At 38.2% G+C, this 19,255-nt stretch overlaps 2 protein-coding genes across 2 annotated transcripts in view; one reads left to right on the forward strand and one right to left on the reverse strand.

Annotated features, from left to right (window-relative positions):
• Window positions 1-15,201, reverse strand: part of LPCAT3 (lysophosphatidylcholine acyltransferase 3) — a 17,618-nt gene extending 2,417 nt beyond the window's left edge. The window contains exons 1-9 of the mRNA XM_034411008.3: window positions 14,947-15,201; window positions 7,371-7,478; window positions 7,162-7,268; window positions 6,884-6,977; window positions 6,596-6,633; window positions 2,484-2,662; window positions 2,093-2,201; window positions 1,030-1,116; window positions 155-321 (exon numbers count right to left, since the gene is read on the reverse strand). Coding sequence (XP_034266899.2) covers window positions 155-321; window positions 1,030-1,116; window positions 2,093-2,201; window positions 2,484-2,662; window positions 6,596-6,633; window positions 6,884-6,977; window positions 7,162-7,268; window positions 7,371-7,478; window positions 14,947-15,076 — 1,019 coding nt within the window. The 5' untranslated portion in view covers window positions 15,077-15,201. The remainder of the gene's footprint in view (window positions 1-154; window positions 322-1,029; window positions 1,117-2,092; window positions 2,202-2,483; window positions 2,663-6,595; window positions 6,634-6,883; window positions 6,978-7,161; window positions 7,269-7,370; window positions 7,479-14,946) is intronic.
• A 1,252-nt stretch (window positions 15,202-16,453) lies between these two features.
• C1S (complement C1s) overlaps window positions 16,454-19,255 on the forward strand; it is a 30,805-nt gene continuing 28,003 nt past the window's right edge. Inside the window, exons 1-2 of the mRNA XM_087886506.1 lie at window positions 16,454-16,548; window positions 17,921-17,976. The gene's annotated coding sequence lies outside the window, so the exon portion shown is untranslated. The remainder of the gene's footprint in view (window positions 16,549-17,920; window positions 17,977-19,255) is intronic.

Genomic DNA, 19,255 nt, shown 5'->3' on the forward strand with positions numbered 1-19,255 from the left:
TCAAAAATACTCTGGGAGCTGCAAATTGTTCATTCAGGCTTTGCACACAAAAATCACCTAATCTCCCCAAACACAATCCTATCGTCCCATCCCATCCCTCTTGCTGTCCAGCTGACTCAAATGGTTCTGCAGAAAACAGCCAAGTTATGCTCACCGGGCTACCCAGTTGTTGGTGTTAGTATTGAAGGAGGCAATGGTTCCTGTAAAATAAGGAGTTGTCTCGAATGTCCAGATTTTCATGTTGGCACAAGCATCCCACTGTGGTACCTCCTTTTCATCCCTTCCATTGTAGCCTAGTCCAGTTAAGATGCAAACTCCTTCCTGGAATGAAAATAACATAGGATTATTAAATTCTGCCAATTAGATATTATTCTCTCTAACCTGATTAGAAAACATTCAGTCCTGGATTATGGGCTAGATGAAGAACAACAAGCTAAAATTAATTAGTAGCAAAGTGAGCTAGAGATGAGACTCTCCCTGAAAGAAGAGATCTCCAGCTTGATCTGGATTCACATGTGGCAGCTGTGGTGAGGAGCATAGATTTGAACAATTAAAGGAAACCCACTAGCTACAATGATTTTTGAAGTGGTCACATTCAGCTACTTTTCCCCACTTTAGTGACAGCTTGAACTATTATAACAGATTCTATGTGGGAGTAATCTTGAAAAGCGTCTGGATGATGTAAATTGGTACAAGATTTGCACTAAATCCAAACTGCTTCCTGGGTACAGGATTGATTTTTTTAAACTACTGAATATGTTAGATTAGCTAGAGCTGCCCTCAGCTGCCCGAGTAATAAAAGCCTAAATATCAGTTGGGAACTGTGTTTGCCTTTCACTCTCTCTCTATAAAGATGCATCTCTCGTGAGGGGCTTTGAAGATTAACAAATTTATGTTTTGTGGTTACTTGTTTTATTTATTTTTCTATTCAGTATATATATTGTTGTTTAGTAGCTGGGTTGGTCCTTTTCAAAACAAAGGTGACCCCAAATTAAGAAAGGAAATAAATTGGCCAACTTCCAGGCTTACCGTCACTAGCCAACAGGTAACGTACTTGTAAAGCATTATCTTGCCCCAGATCAATATATAAAAGCAGCGAAACCAGAAGGACAGTTTCTGCATTATAAGAGCACATTTGTAAAATAAGATTAGTGTCAGAAGCCAAAACATTTTTTGTATAAATACCTAGCATTAATTAAACATTTCCCAAGCTTATGGTATAAAAATATACTTCAATATCATAAACCGATCATAAAAGTATTTTATATTTAAAGACATTTTCAAATATTAAAATAAAATCATACAGTAAATACAAAAAAAAAATGTCCCCGCTTAAAAGCCAGAAGGAGCAAATTTATTTTTAATAGTCCAGCATTTAATCTTAGGTAAAAATAAGGCCAACCTCAGAACCTGAAATAGGGCACTTTCAGAAATAGCTTTCCTGGTCTCAAATTTTGGAACAGTATTAGCATACAAGAAAGCCATGGCAGGCAAAATGTGAACTATTAAGAAATTGTTAGGATGTGTAAATCAAAGCATTGAGTACATGCATTCCCACAGAGAACATCTGCGAATTTGACTCAGGTAACTCATGAAGTAGCTTTATTGTAGATAGTAGTGATACATAGACACTGTTTTCCTTCATCAAAAGATACTACTTATAAAAAGTTGAACTTTCAAAACGTGTGTGTGTGTGTGTGTGTGTGTATAAAAGCAAATAGTGGGGGGGGGGGGAAAAACAGTGGTAAAGAAAGATACTTGGTTGTTTTTCTGGTGCTGTTTTAGGAACAAGGGATACTGTTGCATTTGTATTAGCAGATGACTAAAAGCAAGCTATTCAATCTAATGCCCCTTAGATTGGTTGCATTTCAAATCTTATGTTGGTTTGAAATCCTGGAAATTTAAATTCAGCACATTTGAATGGCACAAAATTGAAAAACAGTAGGTCAGAGAGCTTTATGCTGTTATTCAAAAGATGATCATTATAAAGTTTCTTGTGAGCTAAACTAATCCTAATGTAGCCAAACACTATTTTTATTCTTGATTTTATTCTCCTTAATATGAAGTTATAGAAGCCTTTAGCACTACTTACCATATAATCATCAGAGGTAAGATATTCCTCATCAATATAAGGTGATGCCACAGTGTAGATTATCATGAAGAAAGTTCCCAGAAGTAGACGTTTAAGAGCAGGAACAAAGCTGTAACAAATGTCAGAAAATCCAGACTCCCTCTAGTGTCATATTTCAAAACAAGGGGAACATGTGGTTTGGTTGAAATGGTTCACATAACATCAGCATTTCACAACTAAAAGATTATTCTGTCAGGGTTCTGCCATATTCCTGAAGAAGTGAAAATCCCCAAATGGCTCCCAATGCAAATAGTATCAACAATGTTGGGCTAGTTTGGGAGCTGCATAGATGTATCCTTAACGAGAAAGACTTTGGCAGTTGGTTTGTAGAGGCCTCAGCATGGAAGATTACCTGTTGGGTCTTTGGCCTGGAACATCAGTCAGCTCACCCTTCACCAATTTCTGATATCGTGTCATGGAGAACTGAGGGCCCACCATGAAGGCACCATAGAAATAGGTGAAGCCAGAGACCTCAAGCAAAGTAGGAACTCCCCGGACAGCAAACTGTTTTTGGTCAGGTTCTAGGGATTCCTACACCATAAAAAAAAACACAACACACTAACATTAGTGAAACCTTTCCTGTAAGGTTTTGAATCTCAAAAGAACCTGGTCTTCTATACCTAGACTTTACTCAGAGTTCAGAATTTCAACTGCTTGGCATAAATAAAAACTGTGTTAGGTGAAAAAAAGTAATTCTTTAATCATTTTGAATGTTATTGTAAGCTGCTTCAAGGCCTCTTTTAAAGAGAAGTGGTTTATAAAAATAAACAGAATACTGCTGCATAAATAGTGTACAGTAGAACAAATTGTACAAATATACGGTTGTAAAATTAAAAATAAGATGAAAAAATATTTCTTTTCCTGCTACATCCTTAATGCAATAAGCATTTCAAGTGCTTGCCAATTACAGTTTTATCAGTTTATTCTTTGGTAGTGCAGCAACAGATACCAGAGGTGAAGACAACCACAGTAGAACCCACGATAAGCTGAAGATTGCAGCACCTGGGAAGGTTACCAATATCTCTTTTCAAGCACTGTGCTTGTAACAATTTAACAAGCCATATGTTCCAAATGATTAAAAAACCCACTCCCCACACAAACAAGATACCCTTCCATTGTCAAACTGCCAGTAACCTATGGATGTCAGCAGATGGAACTCACACAATTTTTTTACATTACATTCTTCTTAAGCCACCTCACTGCTATTTATAGTCTTTGTCCAGAGACTTGAAGAGAAGCCGATAGAAAATTTATCTAAGCATTGTAAAATATTGAAAATAAAAAATCAAAATTGCAATATTCTCACCAAGTCAACAATCTTTTAAAGGACAATTGTAAAATCTTGGATCTATAAAAACATGTAATAAGGCTAAACAGTTAAAATCAGAAAAGGGGGAAAAAGCATTAAATTGAACACCAAGTTTGCTATTTCAGTTTTTGTTTTCTCAAGATCAACATTTGGAGGAAGCCCGCTTCCATCGCTCTGAAGCAACATACAGGTGATCCTCGACTTGTGACCACAATACTTCATGTTGCTAAGCAAGACAGTTGTTAAATGAGTTTTGCCCCATTTTATGACCTTTATTGCCACAACTGTTAAACGAATCACTGCAGATGTTAAATTAGTAACACGGTTGTCAAGTGAATCTGGCTTCCCTATTGACTTTGCTCGTCAGAAGTTTGCAAAAGATGAACACATGATCCCAGGACACTAAAACCCAGCAGCTAAGTCTGAGTCAGCTGCCAAGCATCTGAGTTTTGATCACATGAGCATGGGGATGCTGCAATAGTTGTAAGTGGGAAAAATGGTTATTGGTCACTTTTTCAATGCCATTGTAACTTCAAATGGCCATTACACGAACTTTTGTAAGTCGAGGACTACCTTCTCTGTAGTCTCAAGTATTAGAGATTTTTCTATTTTGCTAGAATTTGGCCTCTGTTAGTACAGTATGACTGCCTAATTTGGTTTTGACAGAATTAGCAGCAATTTTATTATCTTCAAATTTAGGACCTCAGAGACTGCCAGAGATTTAACTCTGTTCCAGTGTCTGTCAAGAAGGGCTCTGAGTATTGCATAGAATGGGATCAGTGGGAAGTTTAGCTGTTGGAATTTGTATTCATACAGTAGAGTTAGCTTGAATGAAGCAATAACATAGGCTAGTAAACAAATAAAAGAAATAATTTTAAAAATACGGAGACTTTATCTTAATATGTGTTTGCCTCCAACATTCCCATGAAGAACCTTTGCTATATTTTAAATAACTCTGTACTTACTCTGAGAAACATCCAGGTTGCATGCCTGATCATTCACTTCCACTTAGGAATGAATGTACTACAATAACAGTTTTAGCCACATGCACATAAAACATCTCATCCTTTCTTTAATTTTAGTTTGATGCATCAAATGCTTATAACTATTCAAATAAATGTTGTTAGCCTTTAACTTGATGGCTTACACTTTAAGTTTTTTTAAAGTCAGTAGTAATACTGTCTTTAATACAGAAGAGTTGGTGAATCAAATCTGGTGAACCAACACTGAAGTTCATAAGGGGGTTACTACCCTCCTTGGTCTTATTTGTAAATCTTCAGCTAAATGGAATACAATTATTTTTCTAACTGGTCAGTGATGCCATGTTTTTTTTTGCTTTAATCTTCCATGTATATTTAATGGAAGCAAAAAGAAATGTTCATGATAAAGTTTGCACTGTTTAAATGAAGGAATAAGGGTGCCACTGTCTAAGATCTATGAGATACAGGAATGTTCCTTTCTGCTTGAGTCTTTTTGAAAGATGGTGCGATAAAAACAATTGTAAGTTTTATTCTCTTAATAAACACATAATTTTAGGCCCGCTATTTGCAGCTAAAGAGATTTACCGTATTTTCTGGCGTATAAGACGACTTTTTAACACATGAAAATCTTCTCAAAAGTCGGGGGTCGTCTTATACGCCGAATGTCGTTCTCCTGTAACCAGGCAGACCAGCCCGAAAGGCTCTGACGAGCCTTAAATGGCTCTGGCGATCCAAGCTCTGACGATCCCAGCTTTGCCTGCTAATCAGGCAACTCAGCTAGGATGCCAGAGCCATGTAAAAGGAAAAAACTTTTTTCCTTTTACGTGGCTCTGCAAGCTCTGACGATCCCAGCTGAGTTGCCTGCCAATCAGGCAACTCAGCTGGGATCGCCAGAGCCCTGTAAAAGGAAAAAAGTTTTCCCCCTCCAGCTTGCTTACCTTAGCTGCTAATCGCAACGCTTGCCTTGCTTTGCTTGCCTGAATCCATTCCATCAGCAAGCCACTCCCTGCCTGCAATCAAGCAGGCAGGAGTTGTGGACTTCAACTCCTAGAATTCCTCAGCCAGCAAAACAAAGCTGGCTGAGGAATTCTGGGAGTTGAAATCTATAAGTCTTAAAGTTGCCAAGGTTGGAGACCCCTGTTCTATTAGGTAAGTTTTTTTCCCTTTTGGGAGCTTTAAAAAAAATAGTTAATTGGGGTTTTTTTTAGTTGTTCTTTTTTTAGACCTAGCCATTTAAAGTTTAGGAAGTTTTAAATTTAGTTTTCATATAAAAATAAAAATAAAATAATATTTGTGCAGCTTTCTGAGATTTAGTGTGTTTCTGTAGTGTTTCACTCTAACTACACAAACACACAAAATCTCACAAAGCTGTATGTGGAATTTTGTGTGTATAAAGTGTGAAAGTTGTTTTTTTGGGCTTTTTGTAGCTGTGTGAGGTTCCTGCTTGTTGCAGGGGTCATTTTGGGTCTAGCACAGCTGCTTTACATTGTGGGTGAGCCAGTTGTGTTGTGTTGTGTGTGTGTAAAGTGTGAAAGTTGTTTTTTTGGGCTTTTTGTTGCTGTGTGAGGTTCCTGCTTGTTGCAGGGGCCATTTTGGGTCTAGCACAGCTGCTTTTACATTGTGGGTGAGCCAGTTGTGTTGTGTTGTGTGTGTGTAAAGTGTGAAAGTTGTTTTTTTGGGCTTTTTGTGGCTGTGTGAGGTTCCTGCTTGTTGCAGGGGTCATTTTGGGTCTAGCACAGCTGCTTTTACATTGTGGGTGAGCCAGTTGATGTTTTTTAATTTTTATTTGGTGTGCGTTGGAAGAGGGGTAGTCTTATACGGTAAGTATAGCCCAAACCCTATATTTTAACAGGAAAAGTCGGGGGTCATCTTATACGCCCAGTTGTCTTATACACCGGAAAATACGGTAAGTCTGCTCACCAGCTTGACAGCTATCTGGACTTCAATTGCTGCAAGATCTCTTTCTCCTTCATTGTGAATTTCCACTAAGTATCTACATTTCATTTTGAAGTCTCAGTCTAAATGTGTGATGATTTATATCCTATAAAGAATATTCTGGGAATGTTTTCACAACCACAGGTGATCTGGTATGAATCACAGAAGTGTTTTTAATTTCTCTTATGATTCCAATTCACGATTAAAGAATAATGGAGGGAAAAAACTGGTACTACTCACCTCTTCCTTCCTGCCTTCATAGTAATCAATAACCAAACCTACAAAAAATATACATTATCAAACAAGAAATATGCCTATTGAACACTTTGGGGGCAGCCAATATAGAACTGATATGGATCTAGTCACAGCTCAGCTAAGAAACATCTGGGTATGAGTTGTCTGTTATGGTTTTTAAAGATATAAGAACTCTGGGATCTTCAAGACAATAAATTAAACCCACAAGACTGAGTATAAAGGGACCAGATGGAACTGCATAGGTCAGGAACTGCATGAAATGGAATTACTTACCAATCATCTTTAGAGTCAAGACACAATGTGGCATGGTCCATTTGATGTCATAGTGCTCTGTGGCCGTGAAATAATAGCCAGCCATCAAATATGTCTGAAAAACATTAGCTAAAATCACATGCTATTGCATAGATTCTGTTTTTTCTGCCTAAAATTTCCTCACAGTACTTGCTGAACCCATCAGACCCAGACAACATCAGAATTCCATAAAAAAGCATGAAGGGAGGAAGTATGTTCATTGGAGTTGGGTGGCTAAATTTAAATAAATAAATGTTTACCATCTGAAAGCAGAAGGTAGTGGCAATGGCAGTGACTGTGCGACCCATGAGCCTCAAGATGAGAAACTGTACGAAGACACATATGAGAGAGTGACAGAACTGTGGCCCTAAGAAAGTAAATAGAAGTGATTACAAACATCTTACAGACAAGCAGCATTGCACATCCTCCCAGGCACCTTCCCAGTGCTCTCTTCTTCTAGCTCTCTTACCAAAGTTGAAGTAGGCAAGTGAAAGTCCTATTATTGTATTATAGATGTGGATGAGGTAGTCACTTTTCTGGAAAAGGAAGTAGCGTTGGAACAAGGCAAAGGGGTATCCTAAAGAGAGAAAACAAGTGAAATCAATACAGTGCATCTGTATTTCACAACATTCAATTATATATATTCTTATATTCTGATCTTCTATCCAAAACGTAGGCCACTTTTTGATAGCCAACAGCGATAGCTTTAGGGGAATAGGAGGCTATAAAATGAGTAAACTGATCTTACAAAATTTGGAGACTGTATTTTTGGAAAGAACAAATGGTTGTTCAACCGCTTGTTAGGTCTGTTTCTTTTGAACAATTTAAATCATTCTAGTAGTATGTTCCAGGCATGGGTTTCAACCCACCAAGTTTCAGTAATTGTAACAATGTACCTGCCCTCATGTACTAGATTTCAACTTTACCCTCTTTGTTCCTCATTCTTTATGTATATGGGCATCTGAGTCCTTTTTGACTGACTCTGCGTCTGTATTTATAATGGCAGTAGTTCTACTCTACTATAAAGTTATAGTACAAAAATGGAAACAATGTTTTTAGTTCTAAGTTTTTCATTGCAGTAGAGGCAAATATGCCTTGTAACACCACTAGATATATTTTTTTTCCTTTTTTACAGTTGGAAAAGATATTCTGTTATTATTACAGCTGTGAATTTTTAATAAGGAAGGAACCTGTAAATGTTACATTTTCAAAAACTGCCCATCACCCAATTTAAGTGTTTGCATCTCAATAATCCAAATTAAAAGCTGAATCTGCACGGTACTTGGAAAAGCAGCCTTCACAAACATAATATTCTCCAGATGTGTTGGTCTACAATTTCCTTCATCCATAACCAGTCTTCCTTATGGTGGCTGAGGATGATTGGAACTGTAGTCCAGCACATTTAGAGGACTCTAAAATAAAAAAAATCTGTAATAAAGACATAGCCTCTCCTATATTTCATCCTTAAATCAGGACCAATTGATGCAGTCCTATGGTTTCAACTTCCAGGCATTTTTTGTTCTCTGTACAATTCCTCTGAAGAGGATTTTCTTCAAAATGTTTTGGGATCCATATTAAAAGTAGTATACCATATTTTTTCCCCATCATGTTGGAAACCACAGTAATTATAGTTTTCTATAGTAAAATATGTTTAAATAAGTTTTATGTATCCAAATCTCCCTAAACCGATTATTAGAAAATGGGGAAAATAATCAAACATTACGAGTGACTTCAAATATTAAGAGTAACAGAACTCAGGAAAAACTGTAAAATTTGCTTTGACCCTTTAATGATATGTACAAGTGTAACCCCTTACTTTATTTCCTGCCTTCTATACTGATGCGATAACTAAAGCTTTATAGATCTGCAATGCACCTCAGCATATATAGCCCAAGTTCCTGTTTCAAATAAGCAGCATAAATTTAAATTTCACTCTAAAATAGCCACAGGAAAGTTTCTATTGAAACTGTAAAAGGATTTCCTGAATTACTTCCTTAGAAGACATAGTCCCCAATTAGGACAATTATTTTGTCTCCCTAATCACAATATTTTCCTATGTTTTATAATGAGATATAAAATACTATATAAGTAATCTATCCTAAGGTACTAATATTTTAGATGTCTTTATAAAATACTTTATCTTTTTCAAGTGCAGCCTGAGTTGCAAGCAAAGAAGCCACCTCAATTCACTTCTGCTTTTTGTCTTTGGCCAGGTTACATATGCAAGTTTCACAAACTGAACTTTTAAAACAAAACATGTCACATTCTGTAATACATGTTTTTCTGTCCACTAGACTACATACTGAAAATATGGTAACCCAGCTGCCATATAATATAGAAGCAATATCATAAACTAGATTTCACTCTCTTCTGTCCCTCTAAATCAATATGCCCATCTCAAGCTTCCTGGATATATGTTTTATACAGACATATATACTTGAATATTAATACTCAGCTATTAATAAATATACAACTTCTACAAACATCTTTCTCACTTACAAAAATCCTGCAAAAGGACACTCTCAATTTGTAGTTAATTTTGAAATTTTAGGAGATATAGCCTTTGCAGAGTTAATCCCAAAAATTTTCAAATAATTTCAAAAGCTCAAATCCATATTATTTATAAGCTGCCGTATATCAGGTTTAACTGGTTTTTGAGGGAATCAATTAAACTCATCAGATTGTCGAGATTTCCACAGCACTATTAAAATAGCTCAATTGCATGGGAACATTTATATAGAAAATGAAAGTGTGTGATAAAAATGTACTGAAAGAAAAAGAAACACAGCAATCCATTGCCTGTGATTTGCATTTGTTTGTTTACACCTCTGGCTTAAATACATTTATGAAGATTATAAATCTAAGATGCAATTCCCAAAAGCAGCACTGGGACAAAACAGATGCATTCTGTGCAATGTATTTGCATATGTATATTTACCACTTTCTTTTGCTTCTCAGAACAATGCCAGGCTTAGAAAATACATACCCTTTTTTCAAATAAATCGGCAATTGTAATGGCAAATGTGTATTTTTAAGGACCATGTTCACAGAACCATTCTGAACATTATGTTAATCATAATGTGCGTATCCTTTGCAAGATCATCACATATGCTGTCTTGTATACCTCCAAATTTTATCTACATACCCAGAGAAGCAAAGTATTTCAAAAGAAAAATGCTGATTTTCAGAATCCAAAATTATACAAACTGTAAGAAGCATACAGACTTCTTTAAAAGTTGCTGATGTGGAACTGCATTAAAATGAAAACCTGTAAACTTTGTAAGATTGTCAATCAAAACATTACATATTTCCTAGACCTAGGCTCATGTAAAAAATAATAGTCTACCTTGAATATACATTTAGTGAATACTCTGTTCCCACCAATGCACTTTTGTGCATTAAAAACTTCGCAAAATGCTTTTCCACTAGTTCACTGCCAACAAAACTGACAGATAGAAACCATGGATTATGACATTCCAGCATAGGATGTTTTCTTCAGGAGTCTATTTTAAATTGTATTATTTGTTCAATACATGTATGCTTTAGTTTACAGATACTTATTTTCCAGCTTTTTAATTTAAATCTGAAGTGCTTATATCTGCTAATGCTATTCTGCTTTCATAATTTTTTTATCTTTTGTATTACATACCTTTGATTTATATGGATTTTTTGCCCTATAAACAATTGTAGAAATTGAGCAACAGGTTTGCAATTATTAGCAACAGATCCAAACTGTTTGAAAGTTCCTTCCATGAAAGCTGCATTGAAATGAATTATTATACAAATGAACAAAAGCTAGGAAAAGGTATCGAGTCAGGATGACTTTTTTCTGATTCCAAGTATACTATCCATTGTTCTTTCATTATTGCTTTCTATTTGTCAATAAATATCCCTTCCTTATCCCTTCAGGTTATACTTACCTCCAAATAACATTGCAAACAATCAACACGCTATTTCTGCTTCAGCTCAATGTTAACATTAAAAGAGCAAAATCATCACCATTACTATAATCTAATCTACTCAGACTGCCTGAGGTTTGGGGATTCCAATATTTCTCTATGAAGAATCACATAACAGTAACAGGGCATATACTTTGCATGCAAACATTTCTATCCCAGTGTCTACAAAGAAAACTTCACCATGATGCTTAAGCCATCATAAAATGCTACCAATCACAGGAGGCAGGACTGAATTGCATGATGTCGGATCCTGACTTGGAGGTTGGACTACTTTTTTCTCTCTCTCAGAAACAGGATACGGAACAGATTTGAGAACAAATCTTTGAGAAGATTTGAGTTCTGATGGCACCAGTAAGAGCTGATGGCAATGTAATAAACTTTTTTCAGTTCAGCATCAAATGATACAGCAATATTATTATTCCAACAAGAATATATATATAAGCTAAGAACTCCCAAAACCTGAATGTTAACCCCTATTTGACAAATGACATATAGGCAGGATACTAGAACTGAACATACATCAGATATGTCTTTTATTTATATTAAATTCCTGCTTTAAAAACTACCAGAGGAAATTTGGGAAGTAAGTAAGCAATGGGAAAGCTAATGTGAAAAGGTAAAACCTTCTATTCCATGTAAACTTGAGGAATCTTGACAAGCCACAGTGCTGAATACATGTTCTATTTTGAATACATGAATACATGTTTCTATAATACATGGCTATTTTGAAGATCTTACACAACACCTTGGAAACCTTAATTAAGCACACACCTGAAATGAGAAAATATCTACAAATCTGCAATTCTCCCAACACATAGGTCTACAATACAGTCATCTTGGTGTTGCCTTAAAATAACCACCCATTGAGATTCAGGAACATACAGAAGTATGGAAGAGGGTGCAGCAACAGTTATCTCAACATACAAGCCCTTAGATGAATGGTTAATGGAAACAGTGAATGTAAGCACATGTACATCTTTGGATAGGCATGTTACCTGATCTTCAAAAACTGGCAGAAGTACATTAAATTAAAGTCATTCCACTCTGAGATTAGCAGAGATTACAACAGAGAGAAGCTTGGGAAACAACTAAGTAGTTTTAACTATAGGAGAGAGAACTCCCTGGATGGGAAGGCCAAGATTTCTATAAGAGATACAGAATTAATTACTACTGGTTCTGTCATACTGGTGAAACCAAATTGCTTTTAAAACTTTGAGATGAAGTAAGATGCTGAGATCTATTACATAAACAAATGCATTCCACCTTTATGTATCAATACAAGTGATTCTTAATTTGCTCTTCAGGGTATTCTTGACTATTAAGAATAGGAACAAAAAGAATTATGTAGCTCAAATGGATAGCATTCCATTGGCAAGATGTGCTGGATTTGGTCTCCAAAATTATATTGCTTTTCAGTTGAGAAAGCAGCACAGTAATGAACCAAAAAATCAGGTTTCCCTTCCCCCAAAAGTAATCAGTTATGATCCTAGTTCCTACTCTCTTCTACAAAGTAGCTTAGGCACTCCTATGTGCTACACAGTTCTTTTACTTGAATGGACATGTGAATTAGAATGGCAAAACAATAGGTGCATAAGATAAGAGGATCAATCAAGACACAGTGTTCTTTATATATATACACACACTAGCTGGATACCCTTGCTTTGCTACTTATGACCATTTTTCACACCTTACAGCCATTGTAGCATCCCCGTGGTCTTGACAGACTCTCATTGTCAAAGTATATCTGGAGAAATGAAGGTTGCTGCCGAGGCCCCGCCATGATGCTCCCTATCCTGTGGTAGACCTGCCCATGCACTTTGAATGTTGGCATAAAATTTCCCTCCTTCACCTCTCTGGCTCCAAAAGACGTCATTTGGAAGCATCTGTTGTACTTCCGGGCAGCAGACAGTCTTTTCCCTTTAACTGGTGTTACAGTAGAAGGAACAGATTTGTCTGAACTGAGGAGGTCAGTGCAAGAAGTGAGTTGGGGCTGGGATTCTTTGCAGGAGAAATTTGGTTCACAATCCGTTGGCTCAGTGGTGGTTGGTGATTGAAACACATAAGGGAATATCTCTCCTGCCACCTTGAGTTCGGAAGCAATTCCATAGGTGAAAGGCGTAGACATTTTGGTGAAGTAGCGATGTTCAGTACTCTAAGGACCCCCAGACTGCTCCTGAGTGAAGGAGTGGAACGTCTGCCAGTTTGACCTGACGTAACGGAATGTGAGGCAAGTGGCAGTTGGAACTTTTCATGTGGGGAGGGGGAGTAGAACGTCTAAATTCTTACCATCAGAGCATGTTAATATACTGTATATGAATATATTGTATATGAAATACTAATGATCTGATGGTCATTTTGAAAAATCCTTTCTTAGCGAGCACCTGGAAGCCAAGAGGAACGTATTGCCAAATTTCAAGTTTGTAGGCTTTACCATTCTGGAGATTTCGTAATGAATGAGTGGATTTCGTTTTTACATATATAGATATTATCTATCAACTGAATGGTAACATATTAGCTGGAATGAATTTTCAGTGATGAAACAAAACTTATATGCCATGTCACTGAGCTCAGGATCAATGTGGTTTAATGTCCTCTGGTATACATTATCATGTTTGCAATTGATAACATGGCTTTCTTTATAGAAAATGAGAACTTTCCACTGAGCCCAAAAAGATTAAGCGTTGCTGTTTTCAACTTAGATCAGGGGTGTCAAACTCGCGTCTTCACATGACGTATCGCAACTTTTTCCTCCTTCACTAAACCGGGCGTGGTATGGCCAGCATGTGATGCATCCAGCCCGCGTGCCACGAGTTTAACAGGCCTTAGATCAAAACATATAGAAGGATAACTTCTAGGGTTGAACGGTAATTAAAATAAGCAAGTGATACCTGTATTTTTTCTTACTAGTGCAAGCATTCATAAAAAATAAAATTCTTCTGTGTTTTGTAAGAACACAATATAGCAATATTAATTAAATTATAGCAGTAGTTCCATCTGGAACTATAATTACCACCTTCTCATGTTTCAACATCAGAGGTATTTCCAGATTCCCAGACCTAGGGTTCATTTTCACAATTTAGATTAACAAATTGAAACAGAACATAAGCAGTCATCTTCTTTTACGTAAATATGCATTGCTCCAACATCTACAAGCCATAATATTTTAAAGTTTTGCCAAGTCTTGAGCTAATGATTCATGTTCATTTCACATATTTAACCATCTCCTAAGAAAAACAATTCCTCATTCAAGCTTCTATTGCCGGTTGTTAACTACTGATGCAAAAGGCAGATAGAAAGGCTCATTAATTCTTAAGAAATGTCTGAGCAGAAATTGGGAATGAAAAAGTTGCCATTCCTGAATAATAGCTTTGCTATCTTTTCTTTTGCTGTTTTTTTTCCCCGGAGTTTGTTATTCTAAATTTTAATGGGACGTTGCAACCAGTGGGCTACCACAGACAGACAGAAGTACAGTCCATAATTCCTTCACCCTGTAATAGCTAGGATAAACAGGATAAACAGAGTCGTTAACACTTTAAAGACCTATCTCCACACTTTTTTTTGCAGACACCCCTGGGGGGATATAAAGGAAAAAAAAGTCCGAAGGCGTAACTTGTCATGCAAGGCTCCTCGTTCACCCGGTTCCCAGCACTTCCCAACCATTAGAGAGCTATAGGAGCCCTAACCACCCCCTCCTTCGCAGACTGTCATTCAGAAGAGTTTGCTGCTCCAGAGATTTATGACAACCTGGGGCTGACGCCAGATATCTGTAAGGCAATAAGGACGACCATAAATGCAAAAAAAAAAAAAAAAAGGTATGTACAGGAGATCGTCTGTCAGAGCAGGCATGAAGGATCGCCCAGCCCACCGGGATCCGGTTTCACGGGGGCCGCCCCTACTCCTGGTGAGAAGCCCAGTCGCTCTCTCCCCGAGACCCCCGCCTCAATTTGACTCTGGAAAGGCAAGACGACGCGGGGCTTTTTAGGTATCCCGAGAGGCGGCGGGTGGGGGTGGGGGGGCCGCCGGGGCAGGCTCGCTCTCTCCCTCGTGGCACCGCACCGCTCGTCCCTCCTCCTCGCCTTTACTCACCCATGAAGATTGAGACGATGAGGCGAAGTGCTTGTTCCGAACTGCCCAACGACTTCGCTACGTCGGCCAGGCTCAGGCCGAGCCCGCGCCGCACCACGGCGGCGAGGGCGCTCCCGAGGTCTTCCGCCATCTTCTCCGCCGGGCCACCCAACCGACTCCGAACCCACTCCGTTACCCCTTTCGAACCCGGTTAACAGCCGCGGTAGTAGTACCGCCGCGGCGGCCCCCGCACCTAAGCCACGCCCCTGCCGACTTTTCTGTCGCGCCGATTGGTTTCAAGACTCCCGGCTCCCACCTTCCATTGGCTAACAGGTGGCTGAAGGGTGGAGCAAGAACTTCAACGCTTAATTGAGGCAAAGGTTAGCCACACCTTTTTTACACCCCCCCCTCCCCTACGCACACACGTGAAGGGACAGCTAGCTTGTTGAGAGTTGAGGGAAGCCATTTCTATTGGGAAGGAAGGGTGGCGTCCAGAGCGTGAGGCGGTTCTCAGCTTTTCATTGGCTGTCCTAAGACAGGAGAGAGCCAGAAAGGGAGGGGGTCAGGAGGAGGAGGTGTTGCCGAGGTTACTGTCGGACATAAGGAGGCAGACTAAAGAGAGTGGGCGTGTCCCCCCGCGGCAGGTCCGAAGGTTCCTCTCGTGGTTCTAGACCTGTCAGTAGTGAAGTAGACCCCGCCTATTCATGAATATTCAAGTAGAGGCGCACGATTTTGCCCGGCTTCCAGCGTGCACATTTCTATTTCTCATTTCATTGTTCTTTATTGTGTACGTATGCAAATTTATTCGTTAAAAAACACGAATGCTTAACTGTTACAATGAATGCAATACCTGTTACTATCTGCAAAATTGAATAGGCATATATTTTAGATTTAGATTTTATTTTATTTTTATACCGCCCTTCTCCAGTAGGACTCAGGGCGGTGAGCAGCCGAGATAAAACACAGCATACAAAATTTAAAAACAGTTTAAATATATGAAGTTGGGTGCCTTTCCCCCCCCATATATTTCATTGTACTGTAATTAATTAAGATGGCAGAACTGAACAGATAAATTTTGTCTCATTTTGTGGGTTATGTAATACTTTTCCTAGCCAAATAATTTTTAAAAATTCTTGGATGCTTTTATAGAGTATAAAAATGAATTCAAATTTAAAACTTAATTTTTAATTATTATTAAAATATTTTAGCATTCTTTATAAACACATCAAACAGAGCATTTATTCAACATTAAGTTATACTAAATTATTTTTAAATAATTTTATTACATATTTTACGAAATATATATGCCACTGGCTTGGAAATTAAATTTAAATTGGATTACTTCTGGGTTTTGTGTATATGCTACTCTGCAATGCTGCAGAGCCACATAGTGATAAAGAAAATAAAAGAAATAAAATATACACTGATAAATTTATTTTGAAAAAAATAAAATAAATATATTTATATCCTGCTTTTTGATTGCTCATAAAAATACATTTCTCAGACAATGAAATTGCCTTTAGATTTTGCAAACACAAAGAAGCAAACGGTTCTACAAAACCTAACATTGGTTGCCTAAAGGTGCAATCCTACACCTTGAAGATACCAGCTGAGAAACAGAAGGTAAAATTTGTCACACTTAGGCATAACATGGTATAATACTGTATATAGCAATAGCAATAGCACTTAGACTTATATACCATTTCACAATGTTTTACAGCCCACTCTAAGCGATTTACAGAGTCAGCATATTGCCCCCAACAATCTGGGTCCTCATTTTACCCACCTTGGAAGGATGGGAGGCTGAGTCAACCTTGAGCCTGGTGAGATTTGAACTGCCAAATTGCAGGCAGGCAGCAGGCAGCAGAAGTAGCCTGCAGTACTGCATTTTAATCACTACACCACGGTGGCTCACATTGATGCTACAGTATCTGCCCTGAAGATATTGTCATAGTACAGTGGTCAAAATCAGTAACAGACTTAGTTGGCGAAGGGCGAAGGGCGGGGGGAGGGTAGAGAGGTGCCAAGAAGGAGCAGAGTTACACAGAATTCTACATTATTACATAATATACATTCCATATAAAACTGGAACAGGCACAATGAAAATGGACTTAGTGGAGAGAGAGAAATTAACCAAACAGCATTGTCATAAATTCATATTGTAGATAATTGGCCAAGATTACAAAACTCTGTAGGAACTCCAGGTAGGAAGCCAATAAGTCAGATGATAGAGTGCATGACATGGAGCTTTTGGGCCTTTTTAAAGCAGAGGTAGTGGCTTGGGGTAATGAGAGCAATGGGCCCATTCAGTATTTGAGACTCCCAATTATTGGGCAAAAACAAATGGACACTAATGTAGGATGCAAGAAAAGTGGGAGAGAGAGAAGTCCAATACGAATATTCTGTAATTGGGATCCTCAGCACCTGAAAAAGGCCTTTTGAGATGAAGACCTACTGACGTGATTTTACACACACGATTTTACCACTCTAGTGCTGTGTTACTTATTATGTTTAATTTAGCTGCTAATCAAGTCATAGCTCTCTCTACTGTAGAAGCTGGCACCACACAGTCCAAGTAACCAGGCCAAACGAATAAAGAGTCCTCATCTACCTCCTCCAACTACCTGCTGTCATCAGATGAGCTCCTGTGCTGAAGAATATGGGCAAAGTCTAATTATATCAGTAACCTCCATGTTGGCTAGGTTAAAACACTACAGACAATCAATGTTTGAGAGGCTTGTTGTATGCCTTCCACTTCTAGCCAGTAAGTTTTATAATTGAATTTTGGGTTGATACCTCCTCACCAAAGGAGCTATTATTGATACACATTCATAGGTCCAAATTAAGTCATGAAGGTTTTTTAAATTATAGTTTATCGGATAACACATTTATTGTGTTCAATTGTTCATATAATACCTAAAATCAAATGTTTCACATTATAACTTACTGCAACCTGCGTAACAAACTTCTTTCTCTCCCCTCTCATTTAATTCAGTCTGAAAGCAGCAGGACAGGCTGTTTGTTCAGTGTCTTTGAAAGCCCAGCCTGCAGGTAAGAAAAAGTTTCAGAATCCCACTCTATTGCAGGCGAAGAGAGTTATTTGTCTCCTGAAAGACCAAGTTCTCCTAGGAAGAGCAGTAGGAAGCTACCGCCCAATCTGTGGGAAACACTCTTCCCTGAATTTTCTGACACCACAGGGCTCTCAAAAGGAAGGGACCATACAAGTATGGCTCTGGTAAGAAGCAGATTCCCAAAGTATTAAACCTGAGGAGGTTTAACTTACTGCCTCCCAGCTATGCTTGGCTGTCCTTGAGAAGATCTATGGAAGCAGAAGGCTCCCTTGTGTGAAAGAAGAATATAGACAGTTAGATGAGTGGAAAACCCAGTGCGTTGATTCCCTCATTATGAAATTCTAATACAGAACATCAGATCAGGCTGTTGTCTTGTTGACTTCAATTGAGCTCCCTGTTTTGAGAAATGAGTCAAGCAAGACAGCCTGTATACTACCCACAGACCATCTCTGCTGCCTGTACTGTGTAGGTGTGGCAATGGTTGTGGCTTTTTTTCTCTTGCCCTAACTCCCTGTTGGGTGCTCCTTGGAGGGGACATTTTAAGTGACAGACCTCACTGCCACTGCTGATTGGGCATAGCATTTCTGTGACAGCACCAGTAGTTCAATGTGACATAGTGATTTCCAGGCCTGAAACAGTGTCTGAAGTACCCCAGTCAAAGCAGTTTTAGCATCCATATGCTTACATCCTTCTCTAACCTGTTGTGATAGGTGTGTGAACGCAGTCTGATTCCCATTATGTCTCTCTTGCCTCTGCTGGCTGATTGCTATCTTGCCTCTGTTCTCAATAATTTAGCCATCACATTTTTCACCATATTAGGGAATGAGAACGCCCAACATTATTTTTTTGTTCTGAAGCTGTCCTTAGGTAGTATAGAAAAAACAGGAAAAATATTTTAACAACAGCATACTTAAGGACAACTTAAGGCTGGTTCACTCATGGTCTAGTCTTGAGATGAAGGAAACATTATAGGAAAAAATGTTGCATAGTGCAAATGGGGACATGGCTACAAGACAGAAATTTGGAGGGCTGCCACATTTTGTAATGCCAAGCATTGCAAAGTATCATTTTGCACTGATACACTAAAAGGATAGTAAGTGACCATTCAGATTGTAGAGAATCTACTTCTTTTGACTCTGTATTTTTTTTTAATTGTCCGTGTAATGAGCAGGCTATAACTAAACTGCCAGTGTAACGTTCATTTTCCCCCCCACCCTATCAATCTGAAGAGTGGAGAGCCAGTTTGGTGTAGTGGTTGA

This window comes from Pantherophis guttatus, chromosome 2, assembly GCF_059756535.1.
Source record: "Pantherophis guttatus breed Tessera chromosome 2, ASM5975653v1, whole genome shotgun sequence".
NCBI lineage: Eukaryota > Metazoa > Chordata > Lepidosauria > Squamata > Colubridae > Pantherophis > Pantherophis guttatus.